The 22,906-nt window shown below is 34.1% G+C and overlaps 1 protein-coding gene across 1 annotated transcript; it reads right to left on the reverse strand.

Moving 5' to 3' along the window:
- Window positions 1–163: 163 nt before the first annotated feature.
- On the reverse strand, window positions 164–21,343 carry LOC137932846 (putative fatty acyl-CoA reductase CG5065). Its single transcript, XM_068776522.1, has 10 exons — window positions 21,242–21,343; window positions 14,801–14,917; window positions 13,441–13,563; window positions 11,507–11,632; window positions 9,284–9,431; window positions 8,442–8,543; window positions 4,546–4,732; window positions 3,985–4,091; window positions 3,631–3,760; window positions 164–712 (listed from the first exon to the last, which is right to left on the reverse strand). Exons 1-10 carry the CDS (start codon window positions 21,341–21,343, stop codon window positions 490–492), a joined length of 1,365 nt encoding a protein of 454 aa, XP_068632623.1. The 3' UTR covers window positions 164–489.
- Window positions 21,344–22,906: the final 1,563 nt, after the last annotated feature.

Consider the following 22,906-nt stretch of genomic DNA (forward strand, 5'->3'; position numbering starts at 1 on the left):
CTTAGTTGACACCTCTTTAAAAGAAAAATTGTTATCAAATTTCAATTGTGTAAACCATACGTATTCAACAGACATTGCGACAAGCCAGTACATATATATATAAAACTTTCATGTTCACGATAATAAATCTATTATGATGTAGATGATAAATCTTTTGAAGGCTAGATGTCTGTCAATGGACGCACGATAAAGCCTTTCAAAAATCAATGGTTTCTTCAATAATAAATAATGTATATGCGTAATAACTTCCCAATGCCAACTCATGGCCATTGAGGCTGACAGGTCCTATGGTAGCGACCCACGAGCCAGTAGACGCGGTATGAGAAGGACCCTCGCTAGGTGGATGTGGACAGAGCAGGTCAGCGTGACGATCATACCAGAAAACTTTGGTATGATCATCAATTATATCCAGGTGATGTATTTTATAAATTGTACGGATTTCAATTATTATAAAACTGTTTAACAATTAACATCAACAATCGTAGCATTTTATTTCGACTTAAACAAATGTTCTCTTATCCCTTTGTAGTATATCGGTACGTATTTCGTCCAGACTATTTGAGCTGGGTCAAATGGGAATTCAATCCGATCTGAAACAGAGAGGGTAGCGAAGAGCTCACTCGTTCGATCGCATCTCATGTTCCACGTGCGTGACGTGAAGTACCGGAGATTTTGGTATATATATAATATCTTTCTTTGCAGCTTCAGGAATCTGTTGACAAGTTTAATTTAAAATGAGTATAGTTAATATTGTCTAAATACGCACTGTTCTACACTCTCGACAATTCTAATTTTATGTAGTAGAAAAATTCGGAGTCTTGCCGTTATATATGGCCCTTTGAGTGGCCTTACTTGCAAATGAGGGTCAACGTGGGACACCAGAATGACCGCTGAGGCCTTAAAGTTCTGGAAACGGAGCGTAGCTTAAAATGTTCGCCCATTATATATTATATACAGATGATATTGTGTTCGAAACATGCATGGAACGAATGTATACGCGTTTATCAGGTGGTTGGAAAGGAACGCACGTATTGGCTCTTCAAAAATTAGCCCAAATGTAAAGATGATAGCATTATCTGCAGCGTACGAATTCAAATAATCCTTCGTTTTAAAATTCGAACGCGCTAAAATTTTTTTAAACAAAGTATGTTGGCTGTAGTGGCCAGAAAGTGTTGTTAATTGAACGCAACAAATATAAGAATAATTAAAGAATGTGTAAAGGATGAAAGAGAAGTATGGATATTTAAAAAGTAAAAAATAAAGGAAATAAAAGTTCCTGTCCTAAATAATGATAGAGGAATTGAAAGTCCGCAAAATACGGGTCCTTTTAAAAAAAAGATCGCCGGAAGACGATGAATGTTGGTCGTTTTCCATCAGTCTCTTTGGAAATCTATGCAAAAGTCTATGTCCAAAAATCAACGTTTTAAATCTGAAGTTGGGAAGAAAGGTAGATTAGAGGAAACAGTCAAATGAGGTAAGTCACTCATTGAGAAATAGATAGATCGAGAGAGCCGACTGGGCCGGGCAGCGTTTGGAGGAATACGAAATATCTTTTCGTTCAATTTCTAACTTTCCCAAGTCAAACATCTACTAATATGTATTTTTTTATTTGGTCTCCGCTATCGGGCACCTCCCGTTCCACCCCTATTTAATTGGGAACAGCAATTTTATTTTTCTTTATTTAGTTTTTCACTTTAGTGTTTTTATTTCCATTCTCTTATTTCATAATCACATCGACGCTGGAAAGCAAACACGTAGTAACCGACAATATATTATATTTTTTTTATTACATCGTTGGAATCAGTAAAAAAAACCACGTCGAATGGTTTATGTCAAGTTACCATCCGATTATTATTGTCAAAAATAGGATTTTTTAAATTGGCATTTTTTTTTTCGTTTTTGTTCTTCAAAATGCTGTAAATATCAAAAAATCCTGCATTATTTTTTACTATGTTACTTACGACAATTCATTTTCTATAAAAATGTTAATGCTGGAACTTACACCATTTGTAATTCCAGCTCTATTGCGGGTTACTACATTTTTGCTGCTCGTAAATATAAATTATTTGCATTTACAGCATTTAGTGGGTGATATTTACTAAAATGCTGGTGTTAACGACACTTTATACGGTATCTGGTTTTTAAAGTTTTGATCTTTACACCATTTACAAGGAACCACTTCAAGAGACAATTTTGTTTTACAACACTACTAAAGATTATAGGTTAAAGCTCAAAGGTAAAATTCTGAGCAAATCAATACAAGTATTGGGGATATTAACACAGATAAATTAAACCATGATTTTTTGTACTCTGGCATTCAGTTAAATTCAGCTGAGAAAGAGTCCAATATTACAGAAACCGATAAATCAGATAAATTATCACAAAAAGAGAGAAGAAAAGTCAAAAGACTGTATAAAAAGTCACCAATTGCCTGTGGAAAAAAGAAAATCTAAGGCTGAAATTAAAAAAGAAAACCATGAAAAGAAAAAGAAAGGAAAATCATATATTAATACGAAGAGAGAAATAATTGAAACTAAATGTGTGAAACCGAATCCCTGTGTTAGAACTCAGTGAGGAAACAACTGTGGCAACGTTCCTGAGGATTGATGTCTTAATATTTTTAACCATTTTTTGGCTTTGAATAGTTACCAAAGAAGAAGAGATTGGATAGTTCAGTGTGCTATTAGAAAAGCTAATTAATATAGATAAAGGAACCGTATGTGCTAGCTTTGACCTTCAAAAGGTTTTAAACACTCCTTACGGAGAGAGCATGACTCTCTATTATAGTCGTAAAATAGCTGTGTATAACTTCACAATATACGAAAGCAACACACAGCGGATGCCAAAAGAAGTGCAAACGAAATTGTCACATGTTTGCTCGAGTACATCAAAAACGTTGACAAACGTGGCAATGTAAAACAGATAATATTGTACTGTGACTCGGCTTTTGGACAGAATAAAAACAAAACTATTCTGGCAATGTTGCGTTATGCATTATCTATTTCTGATAATATTGACATTATTCAGATAAATAACTTAATCCCTGGGCACACGTACATGCCAGTCGATAGCATGCATGTCATGATCTGTCTTTCTATTCTTTCATTCTACAATTTTTTTTCTATCTTTCTCTTCTATTGTATCAAATGCAAGTGATGACTTACGAAACAAAAATGAGGTCTCTTAATTCGGACCTCATTGACAAGTTTACAGTCGCTCAACAATCCGTGGAGAAAGAGGGCCATGCTCTAGGTTTTTCTATGAGATTGAATCAGGAATGAAATTGGCAGACTATCAAACCTAACCCACATAGCCCGGGATTAATATGATTAAGTGGCAGGGGTCATGTACCAAACCTTGGACTACTACCCAAGACCATGAACCGGCAGTGTAGAACGTCCATAAACAAGACGGACATATTAATTTGTGAAGGTCATTAGAATATTCTGGATGTAAGTCACAACCAACTGCTTTCATTCAAAATCTGAAGGAGAAGCTAAAGCAGTGGATATCCGTTTAAAATGAACTATGGAACCTTATTATTAATCTTTTTTTTCTTTGTTCGCTTTAAAGGTTAGATCTTATGAAAAAGATGATTAGATTGTTATAGAAAATTCTAGAAGGTTATACCTTGGCCGTTTCCCCGTCAATCGAAGCCAGCAATCAACAAGGAATGCCGGAATGATTTGCATTATTGTCGTATAAATCGTTATAAACCATTCTTGCTGTGTAAATATTACAGACGGTTTCGTTGATCCTTCTGGAAACGTAAACAAATGAAAAAAATAAATATTTTGCGTCTCTAAAGATTACTACTTAAAACTAACGCAAGTTAAATGATTTTCTATAATGTTATTTATTAAAAATATTAACAAAGTTTCATACAGAACTACGAAACTATTTGAAAATTTTACCTTTGCGCATCTGTGTATTTTTTATTTTAATAGTGTTAGTTTTGGTAAATGAGAATAGAAAATATCTTACTTTGGTTGTTTTGGGCGTGATCTTCTAATAAAAAATCGTAAAGGTTCCCTATCGTCACAGGGTTCGCCGCACTCGTGCAACTATTGTAGACTTTCACATCTCCAGACCTGAAAGTGGAGTATTGACAGTCATATAAAACTTCATTATGAGAGTTTTTTTTCAACATATCAGACAGAAGACAGATGTGTTTGGACGCATTCGAAAAACCCACGTATGTGCATTCATGAGTTTATAATTAAATTTGTGATGTAAAAAAACGTTTATTGAATAATTTACATAATTTGTGCCCGGAAAATGAATAATGCGCTTGCGAGCGGTTGCGCATCGTTCCCTAGTTCAAATCCGACTCCCCGAGAACTGCAACGGCCGCGGCTGCGCCTTGGCTACCTGCCAAGGCGCAAGCAAGAGCGCGTATAGTGCACGCCGTGCGAGTGAGCGAGACGAATGGGCGAGACGAGCAAACAGTTGAGCGTTGTGACGTCGCGGGAACATTCACTTATGGCGGCTTTTTATGTAGCAATATTATTACAAATTTTAAATTTAATTAAACAAAACAAATACCTGTTGCATTTCGCAGCAGCGACCACTGTAAGGTTGGAGACATAATCAACTGGAATAAGATCTGTAACTGTGCTTCTTTCGTTCAAAATAATTTTAATTAAACCGGTGGAGATAGATGATATTAAAAATGTCCCACCAAACCAGTTGTCCAACCATCCCTTAAGTGGTTCATTGTAACTAGCCGCCACTGGAAATATAAAAATGTTTAGATATAACAACACACTATACCAGTGATTCCCAAAGTGGTCTATATCGACCCCTAGGGGTCTATGACAACCTGCAAGGGGTCTACGTCAGCGAAAAAAAATTTGGGGGTCCACGATAGTGAATCTCAACACATACACTGATAGTACCTATTTACTTACATCATACTATCTTATAATATCAAAACATTTACATTATTTATAAAAGTACCTATGAAGTAAAAAAAAATATTATATAGGTTTATAAAATTGAGTAAGTTGTAGGCTGTTGGTATTCGCTGTGTGGGCGCAATATATTTTGAACTTGTAAAAACCTGAGAGTTGCAGTCTCAGAGCTTCGCTACCTTGCACTGACTTCTTCAATTTGTCAAGATTCAAAAAGGAAAGTGCTAAGAAAATATTAAACAGATAGTATATCACACAAATTACAGTGAGTCAGTGTTATTTTGTTTGAGAGTGCTAACACTAAACTTCACTACAGTTAGAAATTTACAGGAAATCAATATCAGGTAAGTAGGGGGTCTACCCAACACGGAAAAACATGGCAAGGGGTCTACGACACTAAAACGTTTGGAGAACTCTGGTTTAAAGTATCACAATTGTCAACAGAGAATTTTAAAGTTTTTACATCCATTTCCATTCTAATAATCAGTATTTTTAAAAAGATTTTTACACTATATTATCATTATATTATTTATTATCACTCTAACTATTTAAAAGCCCTTTCAAAACTGTTACACTTTTAACCAATCATCCTGTATAATTCTTATATGATATATTGTAAAACATGCGAACTAACGAGATTATCATATAGCATGTTTAACAAAACACTCATATATAATTTACATATTTTATAAATAGTATATTAAATTTGTTGTATTGAATTGTTGTATATAATGTATTAGTTGCATTGTATAACAACTATTGTAATAAATACATTTAAAAAACTTTTAAGTTAAACGGTTTTTTAATACCCATATTGTGGTGGTTGTGGAAAAATATGTACCTAGTCCGCCATATTAGAACGGCGTCCATTTTGAATTTTAAATTTTGACATAATCATCTTGTTTTACTAGTGTAGCCCTTTCATTTGATACCCATATTGAGGGGGTTAAGGAAAAATATGTTATCCGCCATTTTGTATCGGCGGCCATCTTAGATTTATAAAGTTATCGATTTTATTATATTGTATTGTCATCTAAATTAAATGTGTGTACCAAATTTCAGATCAATCTGACAACGGGAAGGTGTTTAAATTTCAATTTCTAATTTTGACCCAAATAAATTCCGTACTAAATAAAACCGTTTAAAAATAAAGATGATGTATCGTATAGTAGGTTAAACTGACCCCGTATCTTAGGGCTTGCGTTCAAGCAGTGGGAATATTAATAGGCATTTTTAACAGCGCAATCATATACAGGGTGATTAGTTATGGGTATAAAAGTTGAAAAGGTAAATGTACAATAAGTTTTGCTTAATTAATACGAGTAATAACTTTATTATGTACAAAGTCCGCAATGACAGACAGTAAATAATGATTAATTCTGATATGCATTGATTCGTATTTTTAAAATGATTTTTCTTATAATATTATCATTACGTTATTATGAATTGGAATATTGGAATGCAACATGCCAGTAACATCTGGCAGTACAAATTCTCAAATCACAGATAACATTAATTAATTTTAAAACGTATTTATCTAAATTTAAAAAAAAACGCTTTTCCTACTATATTATCATTACGTTATTCGTTATTTCTGAAACTATTTATTTTTGAAAAGGGTGTGTATTTTTTCTGACGATGGTAATGCTGTTAGCCCTAAGGCTTTTACAGCTTCATCGGTACTGAGTTCACGGAGCTGGTGAAAACTAAAAGCTGGTGGGGCGCCTACCAGTTGCACGGGGAAGCTCGCACGTTGTTAAGGCTGTAAGGTGTGTTGCTGGAGTGTGCTTGCGGGTTTCGACGGCAGCGAGGACCACGTGCGAGCCGAAGAGGGATTCGGATCCAACCACGATTCGCCCACGCTGTTCGCGGTTAGGGAGCGGGCGGCCGCTCACTAAAAACGAGTGTTGTGGTGTGGTGGGTGGTGTTTAGTTTTGTTGTGTAGAACGCGACGACCTGTATAAAGTGTTGCAGGTGCAGTGGTTGCTGATCACGTGTGACAATCTTAAGGGAAGATCTTTGCCTTGCAGTGGGCGTCCATAAGAAGAAAAAAAAGGATGGCGTATCATACAATATTTGATAGTAAAAAATCTGTACATTTACTTCTTTTAGGTTTTTACACGTGTAACCAAACACCCTGTATATGATTGTATTAGTACCCTATATAATTTCGATGTTTTATTAAAGTGTATTGGAATTGTTGGATTATACTGAAAAAATATTTTCATCACCCTCTCACTTAAGAGATTCAAATAATAAAGGATTATTTGAATCTCCAAAAAGTGAGAGGGCGATGTTCAAGAAGTGGGAATATTGAAGGCTTATATAACATATGTTAGAAGTTTTTTTTTTTTTTTTTTTTTTTTTTTTTTTTAAAAGACCCCCGCTATTGGGGGCCTCTCGTACCCCTATCTGATTTTTGGGACAGGGACCTTTTCAGCAATATTTTTCACATACGTTTTTATTTTCTTACTCGTCTTTCTTTCTTTACATTATCATTTCTTTCAGTCTGTTTTCTATCTTTCATTCAACAATTCATCTTTCTTTCTCATTTGCTCTATTCAACTTTCATTCTTTCCTCTTTTCTTATTACTAATTCCATTTTATGTTTTTATGTTACCTTTTTTATTTTACAATAATAACAATTTATTAATATTTTACAATAAATTTCTTACTCTATAATTATTTTTCATTTATCACAGGTTTATGTTTCATTTTGTCACTTTATTTTCTATTTTCTATTTGTTTATTATGTTTGCGTTTTGTTAATGCTTGTAGCTTTTTTGACTATTTCTTTACAGAGGGTTAAGAATGAACTTTTGAATTCCCCGCCTATCAGGGAGGCAATCGAGTCCTCCCTGATTTGCACGCCAGACCGGCACTCGAAGTCGTACCGGAGTCCCCCGAATGCGGGACACCGGGCCACAAGGTGGATCACGGTCTGGCCCACGCCCGGTTCACAGAAGCACGAGGGGTCCTCCTTGAGCTTAAACCTATAAAGGTACTCAGAGAACCCCCCGTGCCCCGTGAAGAGCTGGGCCGAGACCGCGTCCACCTCGATGCTGCGGAGCACGCGGTAAGCTGAGGCGGCGTCCGGGAAAAACATCCTCGTTACCGAAGCCGTCGTTCCTTCTACATACCTCCTGTTCCATTCGTCGAGCGACTCCTGTCTCAGTTGCCGCTTGACGAATGAAACAGGGCATCTCTCATATTCTGGTCGTCTTTTACTCTTCAGGGCCGCTTCTTTGGCAAGCTGGTCCGCCCTCTCGTTCCCCTCCATCCCCGCGTGCGCTTTCACCCAATACAACCTTACATCCTTCCCTTTTTCTCTCACTTTCATCACATTCTCCTTCACTCTTAACGCTAAGGGATGGAGGGTGTCCGATCTTGCGACAGTTTCGAGAGCGGACCGCGAGTCGCTCAGTACGGCGCAGACTTGCGCCGACTCGCCGGCCGCGTACCCTGTTGCCTCAGCTAGAGCCAGCAGCTCTGCCTGGTATACGGATGTTAGAAGTTAAAACGACATACCGATAGAAGGTCTGATGATGACCGTGGGTACATCACCGTGTTCCTCGTTCACTACATTTTCAGCGAGCGCCTTGGTAAATGTGTACGTGTTAGGTTTGTCAACTGAAAAAAAATTGTATTTATTTAGGCGTAGAATTTAAAGGGGAAATGATACTTAAATTATAAAAAATTAAACTGTACAAGCACTAAGTGTTGAGATCATTATACTACTGTGATAAAAAAGTAAGGTGAAATTGTCATTTAAAACTCTCCGGCATTAGAAAAACATATAATTATTTTTTTAGGTTGGTAGGACTGTCTATAACATTTGACAAGCGACAATTTTTTAAAATTTTGAATATCATTTGGCTCAGTTCAAACCATTTTGAAGAATGTACTTGTGTTCAAATGCGTCAAGTTTCTTTTTAGAAAAAAAAAGCTTCAAAAATTTGTTCCTTCCGTAACCACCGTATTCGCCTGTTTTGGCTCCGATTGATTTCTGAATATTCTGAAAACTCTAAAGGCTAACGCGTTTTAATACCGATTGAGGAGATTAAATACCGAATCGAAGGAGATCTTAAAGGCTTCGATTCGCGAAACGGTCTTAAAGATTTACCATAAAAAACTATTCCGACTGTTCAGAGGACTGGAAAAAGCTTTTGCAAAAGTGCGATATATTACTTTGTAGGAGATGAAATTGATTTCGAATAAATAAAGAATTTACCTTTTATTAACGAATCAACTTATTTTTTGATCACAGTATTATTATAGTACATTTCTCACATTATAACTATAGGAAAATTTAGATTTGTACTTACGTACAGATGGTATGTAAAAGGTTTTAAAAATATAATATTACTTACCAAGTAATTTCTTGATTAGTTCCTGATTATTCTCCCCTTGCTTTAAGATTTTATATACGTCATCAATGGAAACTGTAGATGGGTATATATACTCTTCGAGAACTTTTTGTTCGCTGTGGGAGAACGCTGTTGAGATATACACGAACCCCTGTTACAAAACATTGAAGCTTGTTACTTGATTACTTACATATTTGACATAGTACTGTAGGAGCAATATAACGTCATTGTCGGTGGCGCAACGAAAAGGGGAATTCCACAGAAATATAATTCTTTATTTACATCGGTAATATGGTAGCAACATTGCGTCATTGTAGGCGGCGCATCGAAAAGGGGAATTTCACAGAAAAATAATTCTTTATTTACATCAGTATTATGGCAGTGATATTGCGTTCTCATCGGCGTCTCATCGAAAAGAGCAATTCGACAGAAATATAATTCTTTATTTACATCGGTATTATGGCAGTGATATTGCGTTCTCATCGGCGGCGCATCGAAAAGAGGAATTCGACAGAAATATAATTCTTTATTTATATCGGTATAATGGCTGCAACATTGCGTCATCGTCGGCGGCGCATCGAAAAGGGGAATTTCACAGAAAAATAATTCTTTATTTACATCGGTATTATGGTAGCAACATTGTGTTATTATTGGCAGCGTATCAAAAAGGGGGATTCCGCAGAAATTTAACTCCTTATTTACATTGGTATTATGACAGCAATATTGTGTCATCATTGGTGGCGCATCGAAAAGGGGAATTCCACAGAAATATAATTCTTTATTTACATCGGTATAGTGGCAGCAATATTGCGTCATCGTCGGCGGCGCATCGAAAAGAGGAACTCCACAGAAATGTAATTCTTTATTTATGTAGATATAAATTCGGGCGGAGCTCGAATGAAATCTCTCTCCTATTTTGGACTTCGTGTCGTTAAAATATCAAGGCTCTACTCTAGGAAGAATCCCACAGTATTTACGATCTCCATGATAGTAGGGTCTAATTTGAGTTTGCTCGTTGACTTAAGTTAACATTTCTCTCATTTATTCTTTTGACCTGCGTAATTCCACTGTTTTACTATTTTGTTAGTGATTATTGCTCATAAGGAGAAAATTGCTTATTTGTCTGCAGAAAGCTTTGAAGCTTTTACATCATGTATGACCTACATTACGTCATAGTCGGCTTCGCATCGAACAGGGGAATCCCACGCGAGAACGCTTCGTAATTTACGCCATGTGAAAGAGACAGCGCTCTACAATACTTCTCGCCTTGCCATTGGCTGACGATTTTTATTGGTTGAATACTGTTTACGTAGTTTTAAGAATCGGTATGAATGTGGTATAAGTGTCTTAATTTGATCAATATATATATAGTACTCGGCGATAAATATTGCACATCGACTTTTGGAAAAAGACAATCAGCTAATTTCGGCTTCATAGAGCAATATCTCTATCCTATTCTACCTATGTGACGTTTTGTTAGTCGTATTTCGTGCGATAGAGATAAAGCTAGACTAGACCTCATGCTCCGAAGGGACCCCTAATATATATCGAGGCAAGACTAAGACTGGAACCATTAAGGAAAGTGAAAACGTGGTCATTTAGTCCTGGTAGCGATAATATCATCATATTTGCAAGAGCGGAGTAAATCAGACCTGTCTTGAGTTAAAACGCAAGGCTATACTAACCTTGTATTTTTTATTTGCATATGATTCTTAATTTAGTCCTGTAGAGTAGTATTTTCCAAGCTTTTTTATTCCATGCCCTACTTCAGAATTTCTAAAATTTTTACGCCCTCCTATGTGACATACATAATTTTAATATAAAAGTTAATCTCGTATTCACTTACAAATTGTCTCCTTTAACAAATAAACTGCCCCTTTGTAGGGTGTGGGTCCCACGTTGGGAAACACTGCTACAAAGCGTATAGATTAATATAATATTTAATGGAATCAGGCGTTACCTTGCGGAAGTCCATCCTAAGTAAGAAAAGGACCAATATTTAGCCACTTCCGCACATGCAGTCGTAGTCGTGCAAGTACCTAGTTGACTCACTGAAACACGTGTTGAGTGATTTAGCGGTGGTAGTTGTGTAATTCGCATTGTTTGCCGCATACGCATTTATCAGCGGGTTGGCGGGCGGTGCACTTTATTGCACGACTACTGCTGCATGTGCGGAAGTGTCTAAATATTGGTCCTTTTCTTAATATAATATGTAATAAACCTTACCTTAATATTTTTAATGAGTCGACTCAAATGAAGTACTCTTCTTGTTCCTTCGACGTTAATGTGCATGGCGTGTTTCAAAGGTTCGTTGAATTTGATGTTTGCAGCGAAATGAAACACGTACGAAACCTTTAAATATAAAATCGTTATATGTACATGTACAAAGTGGATTTTTCTGTTTGACCCGACATATCTAGGAAAACCAGGGATTACTTGAAAATAATTTTGATCGTCGGAAATATGGATGGAATGTTAACAGAAGGTCACAGCTACATGTGCTTATTCAATCTGGTTCAAACCACACTCGATAGTATAGTAGTAGTACCAGTATTATCATAAACTAAAATGTTAAGCTTGTTTAGATGTTTAAGAATTAACACACGGATATAGTTTTCGAAAGCCTTTGAAAATATAGACACTAATGCAATGGGTTTGTAAGATTACTCATTTAATATTATAAGTGGTTTAAAGAGGCTTTATAAAGGCTTTGGGATATCATCATCATCATTTTAATCGCAGGGCGTTCACTGCTTTTGGTAGGCCTATCACACAGATTGGACTGGTTCGAAGCAGAGATCTCTTCTAGATCCGGTGTTTTTCGATGATCTCAAAAATATTGTTACAAAGAAGTGCCGTGAACAAACGTGACCTAGAAGTAATTTATAAATTTTTGTGTACGGTTCTCGGAAAATCTAACCGAGTACTATCTCGAATTTACTAGAACCTTATCCGTAGTATAAATAAGTGTACTCCTCATGTCGACAGTTCAGTGTTGTTTTTAGAGTTATTGGATTAAGATCTACGATTAGTGATACAAAGTGACTATTTGGAAAGTTATTTTGACTATGATTTCTTAAGAGATATGAAAGCGTAGTTTAGACTAAGCGAATGTATACTTTGGTTAAAGTAGGGTGACCAAATGATTTGTGAATAAAGGACTCCTTGTGAAACTGTGGTGTTTCATTTCGAGTCAGAACCCACAATACGTGTCAATATGTATCGTATTAAACATAAATTAATAAAGTAACTCTAATTTGTATGCGATTGTAACAAATAGGTGCTAAAACATGGAGGTTTTTTTTTTGTTTTTAAAATGTTTGTCATTGTTTTTTTTGTCTGTGGCAATATTTGTTTTTTTTTATCTGTACAATAGTCATCTGGAGCCTTTGTTTTATCTTTAATGTTCTGTATAGATAGACGATTAGAGTAAAAAAAACATAGAGGTTTTTTTTTTGTTTTTAAAATGTTTGTCATTGCTTTTTTGTCTGTGGCAATATTTGATTTTATTTTATCTGCACAATAGTCATCTGGAGCCTTTGTTTTATCTTTAATATTCGATATAGATAGATGAGGTAAAAAGATATATCACCATGGTTTCTGGAAAAAATTAAATGGTGCTCAAACATAGATCATAAGAAAAGCGGATTAATTATATATCGATGCGTTTGAGATGTGCTGGAAATGAATGCTGCGAACTTGTTGAACAGTGTTCACTCATCTTAAAGGCTTAAATTTTAAGATTCTGGTGCAGAGACAATGGATCGACAACTACAGCCTAGGACAGCCACCCACTTCGTGGACAAACCTTGTTAAGGTCCTCGGAAATCGTCGTTCTTTTGAAGATTTATGGAGGCCCATGCCCAGTAGTGGATGTCTTACAGCTGATGATAGTGAAACATCCAGTGGATTGGAAAGTCGAGGCTGCTGAACTAGTCGTCGAGGTTAATAAACCTGTAGATGATAGTGAAACATCCAGTGGATTGGAAAGATTCCCTGGTTACTTTAAAATCCGATAAAATAAATGTACCAGCCTAAGTCCTGAACAAGTCGCCGAGTTTAATAAACCTGTAGAGATCCAGGCTAAAAGCCTTCAACGCTCTACCTGTAAATACCAAAGAGCAAATAGAATTATAAAGGACAAAAATTATTGATCTTACCTCTTCTATTAACATTTCTCTATCTTCATCGCTTAAGCCGAGATTAAGTAATCCGACATCTCCTTTAACGGGTACAATTTTGTATAAAGCCTCCGGTCTTTCATTTTTAAGCCTTTGAAATATCTGAAATTAATAAAATTTTTGTTACAGAAAAAAATATTTAACTAAAACAGGGCGTTTAAAAACAGGTAGGTAACTGGACTCCATTGGTCATCAGCTGACTTTTATCTCCTGACGTATTCAGGCATTGGAAAATCAACATAAAACGTTTTAATATTATATAGGAGATTTCCGTCTATGTACTGAACCATGGAACCATAAAATTTGAATTATAAGAGTGTATCATCCAATTGCCGAGTAGAAATTAACTTAGAATTTTCACATAATCTCCTGATGCAAGAGGACATATTATAATTAATAAAACATATTTTTTCTAACTCTTGTATAAAATTTAGCGAAAATATTTTTAGCATGTTATATCACAGAATAGCTTTAACGAAATAATACCTACAAAAGGCAGTAAGGATGCGTTAAAAATATTGTTTAACTTTAAAAACAAGTGGGTCGGGCATAGCTTGTTATAATTTTGTATAAGTTAAATTTTACGTTTCTTTAGGTACACCGGCAGTACACTTAAAATAAATACATTTAAAAAACTTTTAAGTTAAACGGTTTTTTGATACCCATATTGTGGTGGTTGTGGATAAATATGTACCTAGTCCGCCATATTGGAACGGCGTCCATCTTTAATTTTAAATTTTGACATATCGTCATTGTGTTTTACTAGTGTAGCCCTTTTTATTTGATACCCATATTAAGGGGGTTAAGGAAAAATATGTAGTCCGCCATTTTGTATCGGTGGCCATCTTAGATTTATAATGTTATTGATTTTATTATTTGAGATTGTATTGTCATCTAAATTAAATGTGTGTACCAAATTTCAGATCAATCTGACAATGGGAAGGTGTTTAAATTTCAATTTCTAATTTTGACCCAAAATAAATTCCGTACGGGTCGAACTAAATAAAACCGTTTAAATACATAAAAAGTTGCCGTAAATATATTGGTATTAATATGTATTCCTTTAGAGGTAATCCAACATTTAAAATATACTATTAATGTTGTAATTTTAGAGGTACTTCCAGTTGTGGTATCAATGTTGAGATAAGCGCATTTATAGTCAAGGAGATTTATTTAAATTTAATGAAAACTTAATACTTTGTTCGCAATAAAATTAGACAGCGTATCTTTTGATCGCACTACGCATTGATGATTAAACTATTTATAAATACATTGTAAATGAAGGTTAAAAATGTAGTGATATTACTTTTACTAATAATGTCTTTATGTTAATACAAACCGGAAGTTCTAAAAGTTGTTCTATCCGTTTCTTAGGGTCGGATTTTTCTTTATCGCGCAGTAGAAGAAAAATCTTGTCTAGTTTCGGACAGCTGTAAAGTAATTTTTCTATGAACACCTGTTGGGAGAGATGTTATTAAAAACATTAATATAATAAAATTTATTTCGTTATCAAGTTTTGCTACGAATAAAGATACAAAGGTAAAATAAGACGGTATAAATGAATGTATAACTTGTAAAAAGTAAACATTAAACTTACTTGTATCGCACTTATACTTTTTACCTTCAATACTTTTCAATACTTCTTGTAGTAGTATCAAGTGGTACCAAAAGGTTCTAGTCTCGTTTTTTCAATTTTTTAATTGACATGACCTTAGCTTTTTAAAATTCTTACGCCCCCTATGTAACATACATACATGCATATATTTATATATATATATATACACATATTTATATATATACACATATATTTATATATACACATATATTTATATATATATATATATATGTATATACACACACACACACACACATACATATTTAAATTAAAATGAAAGGCTTAAACTCGTGCCGGATCCACTTTCGAAATGCCCTCCTGTGGGACGTGGGCCCCACGTCGGGAAACACTAGTTTAGTGGGAAAAACTTTGGCTTAAAATATTTGGTATATGGTAAAAAGGTGACGTTTTAAAATATTTAGTTTTAGTTAAAGGAACAGTAAATAAAGGATTGTTTGAGACGTTTAGTGGAAAAACTAAATTTAATTTTGCTTGTAATTCAAGACAACTATTGTTTAATTATTGTTGCCTACCTTTTAGTATTTATTTTTAGTAATAACATCGGTTTTGCATTTTAATTTACACTTAAGGCAGACACTTAATGTGCAATTTTATTATGCAGTGTTCAAATTGAAATAACATTAGAACATAAGTGACAAAGTTATCTAAAAAAATAATTAGTAAGTTTGAATTGCTATTTAGTTTTTTTATATTTGATATGTATTTTCTCATCGAGTTGGTTTTTTTACAAGATAAATAGTAGCTCATTAGTAACATCTTTGTTTTGTTTGTTTTAACGAGTAGATCAAAGTTCACTTGATTTGCGCAAGAGATAAGTCTGTAAGGTTTTATTTGTACTCTACAAGAGGCTTCTAGTTTACTTCTTTTCAACCGATGGACGCCCACTGAAAATCATGGGCTTCCAATGGCCGCTACAATGATTGTTATTGCGCTGTCCGCGTACAATGTCCTCCTGCGACCTATACTATGTCGTCGGTCTACCTAGTGGGTGGTCTACCTAGCGGGTGTTCTACCTAGCGGGTGGTCTACCTAGCGGGTGTTCTACCTAGCGGGTGGTCTACCTAGCGGGTGGTCTACCAAGTGGGTGGTCTACCAAGCGGGTGGTCTACCTAGCGGGTGGTCTACCTAGTGGGTAGTCTACCCACGCAGCATCAACCGACTCATGGTCACAACTCGAGAAACCTTCAACCGCAAAAGCCTTCGGTTGTATGACGATGTGACACTCCCACTGCCACTTGAGAGGAGCAATTCTTCGAGTCTTATAATTCAGTCCCTATTAGTTACATTGTATTTAAATATGTGAATTTAACTATGTTACTTATGAAGTTTTTTCTTACTAGTTTTTGCGTTTTCTGCTGTACTGGGCGCCGCACAAAAACATTTCGTGTGCGATGTTAATATATTCATAATTTATTCAAAATATAACGACTCATATTTTTTTAATTAATGTAAATAATTAAATAACAACAAACAATGTTTTTGTCTGTCAAAATCGCAACCATCGCTCCGTGCGATCTCTAGTTTAACACAATTCAGGATATAAAAACCGAAACGAAGAAGGTCTTTAATATACCTGAAAGATTATTTCAACTGTTTCAAGGTCTGAAAAAGGAGTTGCATTTTATCGGACGGGGATTACTTTGAAAGGTATGAAATTGGTTTGGAAGAATAAATAAATAATTTACATTTTTTGAGCAAAATTCACTTTACTTTTATGTTAGCAAATTCTTTATGGCTGCTACAACATTTTATAATCACTCTATATAAAGTGATAACTATAAAATGTATGTAATATTTGTAGTGGAATGTGGCAGGCCAATAATATTTTGCAACACAGTCTGGCGGGATCGATGGTAAACAATAATTATCTTTAATATGTAGCAATCGGAATTTTTTATTTACTTTTTAAATTGGTACATTAGTGTTTCTTAAAGTAAAGCCTGCGCTCTTTAGGGGGCAATTTGATTGTTAATGGGGGCAATTTAAAAATGGAACCTTTTGTTTCGGGCTATTTAAATACAAATTCTCAAATAATTGAGGTTAGTAATGATTACGTATAATTTCGCTTGACTAGACCAAAACATAACTAGTTGTATGGCAGGCTCCGCGGGGAATTCCGGACGTTTTAGCCCTTCGTTCCTAAAATTCAGCTATGAGATCGTTCAGGCTGTAATAGAGAGAAATAAAACAAAGCAGTAAGGGTGAGGTAAGATCAGAAATATATAAAATGTGAATCTAGGTATTACATAATATCTATAAATTAAAAAAAAATGTTAAAGAATGTAAACAGATAGACAAATAGGAGGTATTTAACTAAAGACAAGAATTGAATTGTACTGTGGTATAAAAAGAAACTTGTGATATTTTGGGAGCGAAGGAGAAGCAAGAAAGTTGATTTATAGAAGAAGACTAGTAAGACTGAGGAATGTGAGATATTGTGAAGAAATATAGAGGAATGTGAGATATTGCGAAAAAAAATAGAGGAATGTGAGGTAAGTGAAGAAAAATAGAGTAATGTATTACTGAGTTTGTGACGATAAAAAGGAGAGTAAAAAATATCTAAATAGAAGTGAAAAAATTATTGAATTGTAGAAAACCTGTCCTTTTGAAGATAGGGTCAACGAGAGGTCCCCGTAACAAAGGAGTTATAGAAAAACCAAGGACTTTTTAAAATGGCCCATCGCAAATTCTTTAGTGTTTCACATTATTCAATTGATGTTAATTTAAAATAAGCGTTTGTCAAAACTGTAGGAAAAGCTAGTTGATTTAATTAATATGAATATTGAATAAATTTTCCAAAACATTTTTTTTAAATTTTCTTGATTGAAGAATTGATTTTTTTGATACGAAAATAATATGTGTTACAAATATATAAAGAAAAGCCTGAGAATTTTAGATAGGCTAAAGTGTGATATGATACAAAAAAGTTTGAGAAACACTGCACTAATTATAGACAGAAAAATGAGCTATACATTCACACCGTTAAAGCCTTTTAACTATAACAACTGTGAGATTTATTTTAGTATAATTGAGTAAACAAGTATAATTGTTACATAACAATTACATCGTTTCACTTAAAATACAGTTGCTAATATTTCAAAATATGTGTGACCTGAGAATGAATGGCTACCAAAAAAATCAATTGTTTTTTTTTCTACCATTCATATGAACTTCATTAATACAATTAGATTAATTAAGTCTAAAACCCTATTATCATTTAAAAATCATATACATAGCATAATTATTTTAACTGGTTTTGTTTGAGTAAATTTTTACAATCATTGTATTATATTGTAACACATATTACATATAGCTTAGAGACGGGTTGGTTTGCACGCTCCGTAATGCTGGCAGCTACGGTCACAATTATTTTAAAAATATATTTCTTGGGCGTTCGAAATTCAAATTTTGAATATGGTTTTCGATATATAATTTTAACAGCCCCGCATCACACCATAATTTGTTTATTTTAAAAGTGTTATCTCAGTATACATTCCTTTTTTTTAAAGTGTCATGTTGATGTTTCATTTTCTTAATTTACTGCGTATTACTGGCCACTACAGCCACGACAATTTTTAAAAAAAAATTTATATGGCCTCCGTTATTGGGGACCTCTCGTTCCCCTATCTTTGTGTGGGATAGAGACTTTTAATTTTTTATTAATATATTTACACACTTCTATTTACTTTCATTCTATTCTTTCATATTTGTTATTATCTCTTTTTCTTCTTCATTCTTTCAACAGTTTTCCCATTCTTTAACTTTCATTCGGTTATCCTTACATCCATCCTCAGCCACTACATGCAAATTTTTTTTTAAATCATTCTTGCGCGATAGAATTCAAATTCGAATGCCGATTTGAATTCGGACGCCATTAGTGATGTATTCGCTGAAGTTTTATTAAGGTCATGTAAATTATAAATATTCTTTGTACATATATAAATACACCTTTCGTTATTCTTGGCAACCTTCTTTTCCAATGTGCTCGTGTGGTACCTCACCACCCGCAAATCGCATGTAAAGGTACAAGAAGAATTTATTTCTGATACTAAACTTTTGTATGATTGTATTCTTAATAAAAACATTGTTAGAAAGTTAGCACAAGATTTCAATTTATAGTCATTTGTACAGTAAAGTTTCGGCAACCTTTGAAAGGTGGACCGGAAAGTAATGTCGCTTTCTTAAATTAAATTCACACGACTACATTTTTAATAAGTTTTTATTTATAACCAATAATATACTCACCTTTGTTATCCTGACCTTTTGTTTATTTATTTATTAACTTTATTATTATTAGAGATAAACAGTAACAAAAGGCAGTAAGAAATTGCAAACTTAGAAATATAATAAATTAGTAACAATTGTTACCTTACAAATATCTCACTAAGAACATTTAAAAAATCAAAGTCAAACAACAATAAAACAAAACAAAAATGTTACAAAACAGGGATCAATAATCCAGCGCATTCTGCAGAACAAACAGTAATAACGAGTCACAGCAAGCCGTCATATATGTTTTAAATTGTATCGTGTATATCTAATAATTTCGAATGAAATTGTATTTTAAAAGATACAAGAGAGCACGAGAATATATCAATATCACTAATATATGAATTGTGGAATTCACTATTTTTGCCATCTAGTAAACAAATTTTCAACGCCGCAGTGGTAAAAATGAATCGGTTTTTCTGTAAAATATGTCGACAGAAACGACATTACTTTCCAGCCTTCCTAATAATTCGACTAGAGAAAGTTTAGTGTTCCTAAAAATGCATCATTACACAATAGTAACAACTTGTCTTTATTATTGAGTAATATTTTTTAATAATTTTTAATTATAAAAGCCTTGAGGTCTGACGTTTAACACGTTCACTGCGGCTTGAGGTCGATTCAGCCTCATGGTAGACTTTGCACTGGTGCGGCGCGTAAAACTCGTGTTTTCTCTCTAGTGCGGCGGCTGTTTACACTCAACCGTATGAGATATGACAAAAACAAATATAGCATTCTTTATGTCTGCGAAGCATTGACTCAATATTGTAAAAAAAATGATTGAAACATGAGGCAGAAAAGGCCTCAACCGCACTACTAGGAAGTTCAGCTTGAGGCTGATTCGACCTCAGCCGCACTAGCTGAAAGTTCTTCAAAATTGGGCCCGCAGTGAACGTGTTAAAAACTTTACACACCCATATATACATACATACACACACACACAAAATGCAAAATCTATCCTGAAACTCTGATAGCTACAATGCTATCCTCACCTTTGGCCTGGGAACTTATGAGTGCGTACTGTACGACCGTGCTGAAGGACTTGCGGAAAATAGAGTAAGAACGGAGGAAGCTGGCCTGAACAGCCACTTTATCAGAGAAAGCTGCGGCTAAATCCCCCCCGTGAAGTAATGCCTAGCGGCCTAAATATATATATATATATATATAGCTGATCCCGCAAACGTTGTTTTGCAAAAAAAATTAAAGTTTTTAATTAACAAATGTAAGATAAGGGTTGATCGTAGAGGGGTGAAAATTTAGGTTTGTATGTTTTTTTGTATGCTGTATCATAATAAAATAAAAACTAAAAAAATGTCTAAAAAATTAAAAATAAAATTTAGGGGTGGACCACTCTTATCATTTAGGGGTATGGAAAATATATAGTAGCCGATTCTCAGACATACTGAATACGCATGTAAAATTTGGTAAAAATCGGTCAAGCCGTTTCGGAGGAGTTCAAGTTCGAACACCGTGACACGAGATATATTATATTATATATATGTATATATATATGTATATATATACATATATATATATATATATATATATATATATATATATATATATATATATATATATATGTATATATATGTATGATTACGACCATTTCTAGAACTTTCGTAATTCTATTTACAACATAATATCGAGAAATGACTTTGTAATCCCTTTTGTTATTAATTTTCTTATTTATTTTTAAAACATTAACAGTAAACCATAGGAGATTTGCTAATAGTAGTGGGCAGGCCTGAGAGCGTGCTGAACAAATACGCGGTTTAGACAACGTGAGAACACGCTGTATACAGGTGACTTCCAACTGGAGTGTAAATCTATGGGACGACCTGCATTAGACATCTTATAGCTGAAATATTGACATACCTTGCCCATGAATCCAGTTCCACCTGTAATAAATACAGATCTTCCAGCATATTGATCTTCAACTCGTTGATAAGGCTCGCACGATGTGGTATTTATTGACATTTCCTGTGAAGTGTTTATGTAAATTAAAATACGAATTACTTTTTTACAAAGTCTGTAGCAATGTTTTAATAAAAAATTATCTTAATCTGTTATAACGTGTTATATTAATATACACTTTTATAAATAATTAGCTATGGTGCAGGCCATTTTTTGTAATATTTAACATGCCATAGAAACAAGTTCTGACCAAGTTACACAAGAGATGTAGTTATAAAAAATACATTCGGTTATTATGTTTCTTAATCGCCCTCAAAGTTCTCAGGTCCTCTTTCTAAGAAATATTTCTGAGAAATTTCTGTGGGCATGTTAAATTAAAAACAATAGCATTGAATATGTGCCTCATTATGTTCAGCACTTCGGATGTTCACGGAGTACGATGCCTTTTCACAAACGTACAGTCTAAACTTTAAATGATTTTCAAGAGACTTCATTGCATGCTTGGAAAATTCTAATTCCAGGTTTTATGATAGCACCTTCATTTATACGGATATACACTTAATGGATGGCATAGGGTTTCCCCAAAGAAAAATAGATAATAATTATATTACTTATTCAAAATAATATACAAAATTATGTAAATATATACAAAAACTTAAGTAGTAAACAGGTAAATTCAATTTTAAATCCAATCGAAGTGTCAAAGTTTTTTTTCTAACGCTTTTATTTGATTGACCCAGAGCTTGTTACTCAATATTCATGTATACATAATTTAATAAATAATATATGCACAACTTGTTTACCTTCTATAAAATCAATATCCTGATCATATATTTTTTTAAATTTAGTTTCATTAAAATAAATTACAAAATTTTACTCAGAAAGCCCGAGTTTATTTTCACAGCTTTGAAATTAATTAGAGCAGTGATTCCCAAAGTGGTCTATATCGACCCCTAGGGGTCTATGACAACCTGCAAGGGGTCTACGTTAGCGAAAAAAAATTGGGGGTCCATGAAATGAAAATGGGGGTCCACGATAGTGGATCTCAACACATACACTGATAGTACTAATTTACTTACATCATACTATCTTATAATATCAAAATATTTACATTATTTACAAAAGTACCTATGAAGTAAAAAATGATATTTATTTACTATTACGTATATTTTACATAACAGATACAAAATTTTATTTTGAGTAGTTTTAATTTAAATTCAATTAATAAATGTATAAATTAACATGTGTTTTTACTTTAAGTTTTTAACATTAAACTTCACTACAGTTAGAAATTTACTGGAAATCAATATCAGGTAAGTAGGGGGTCTACCCAACACGGAAAAACATGGCAAGGGGTCTACGACACAAAAAAGTTCGGGGACCTCTGGATTAGAGTAACTTAAACTTAGGTTATTGTCAGATTAACGCGAGCATTGGTAGCTTAGCGGTACAGTACTGAGATTTGCGATTGTAGGTTAATAAGTAAATTAACACTTTGTGCATTAATTATATAGGATTACTGCTCACAAACAAATTATCAGAGGATTTGCAGCGTGACGGCTTGCTGTGACTCGTAATTATTACTGTCTGTTCTGCAGAATGCGCTGGATCTTTGATCCCTGTTTG

Source organism: Battus philenor, unplaced genomic scaffold, assembly GCF_028537555.1.
Source record: "Battus philenor isolate CCGP_79_NKW_IND1 unplaced genomic scaffold, ilBatPhil1.0.hap1 SCAF_12, whole genome shotgun sequence".
Taxonomy (NCBI): Eukaryota; Metazoa; Arthropoda; class Insecta; order Lepidoptera; family Papilionidae; genus Battus; species Battus philenor.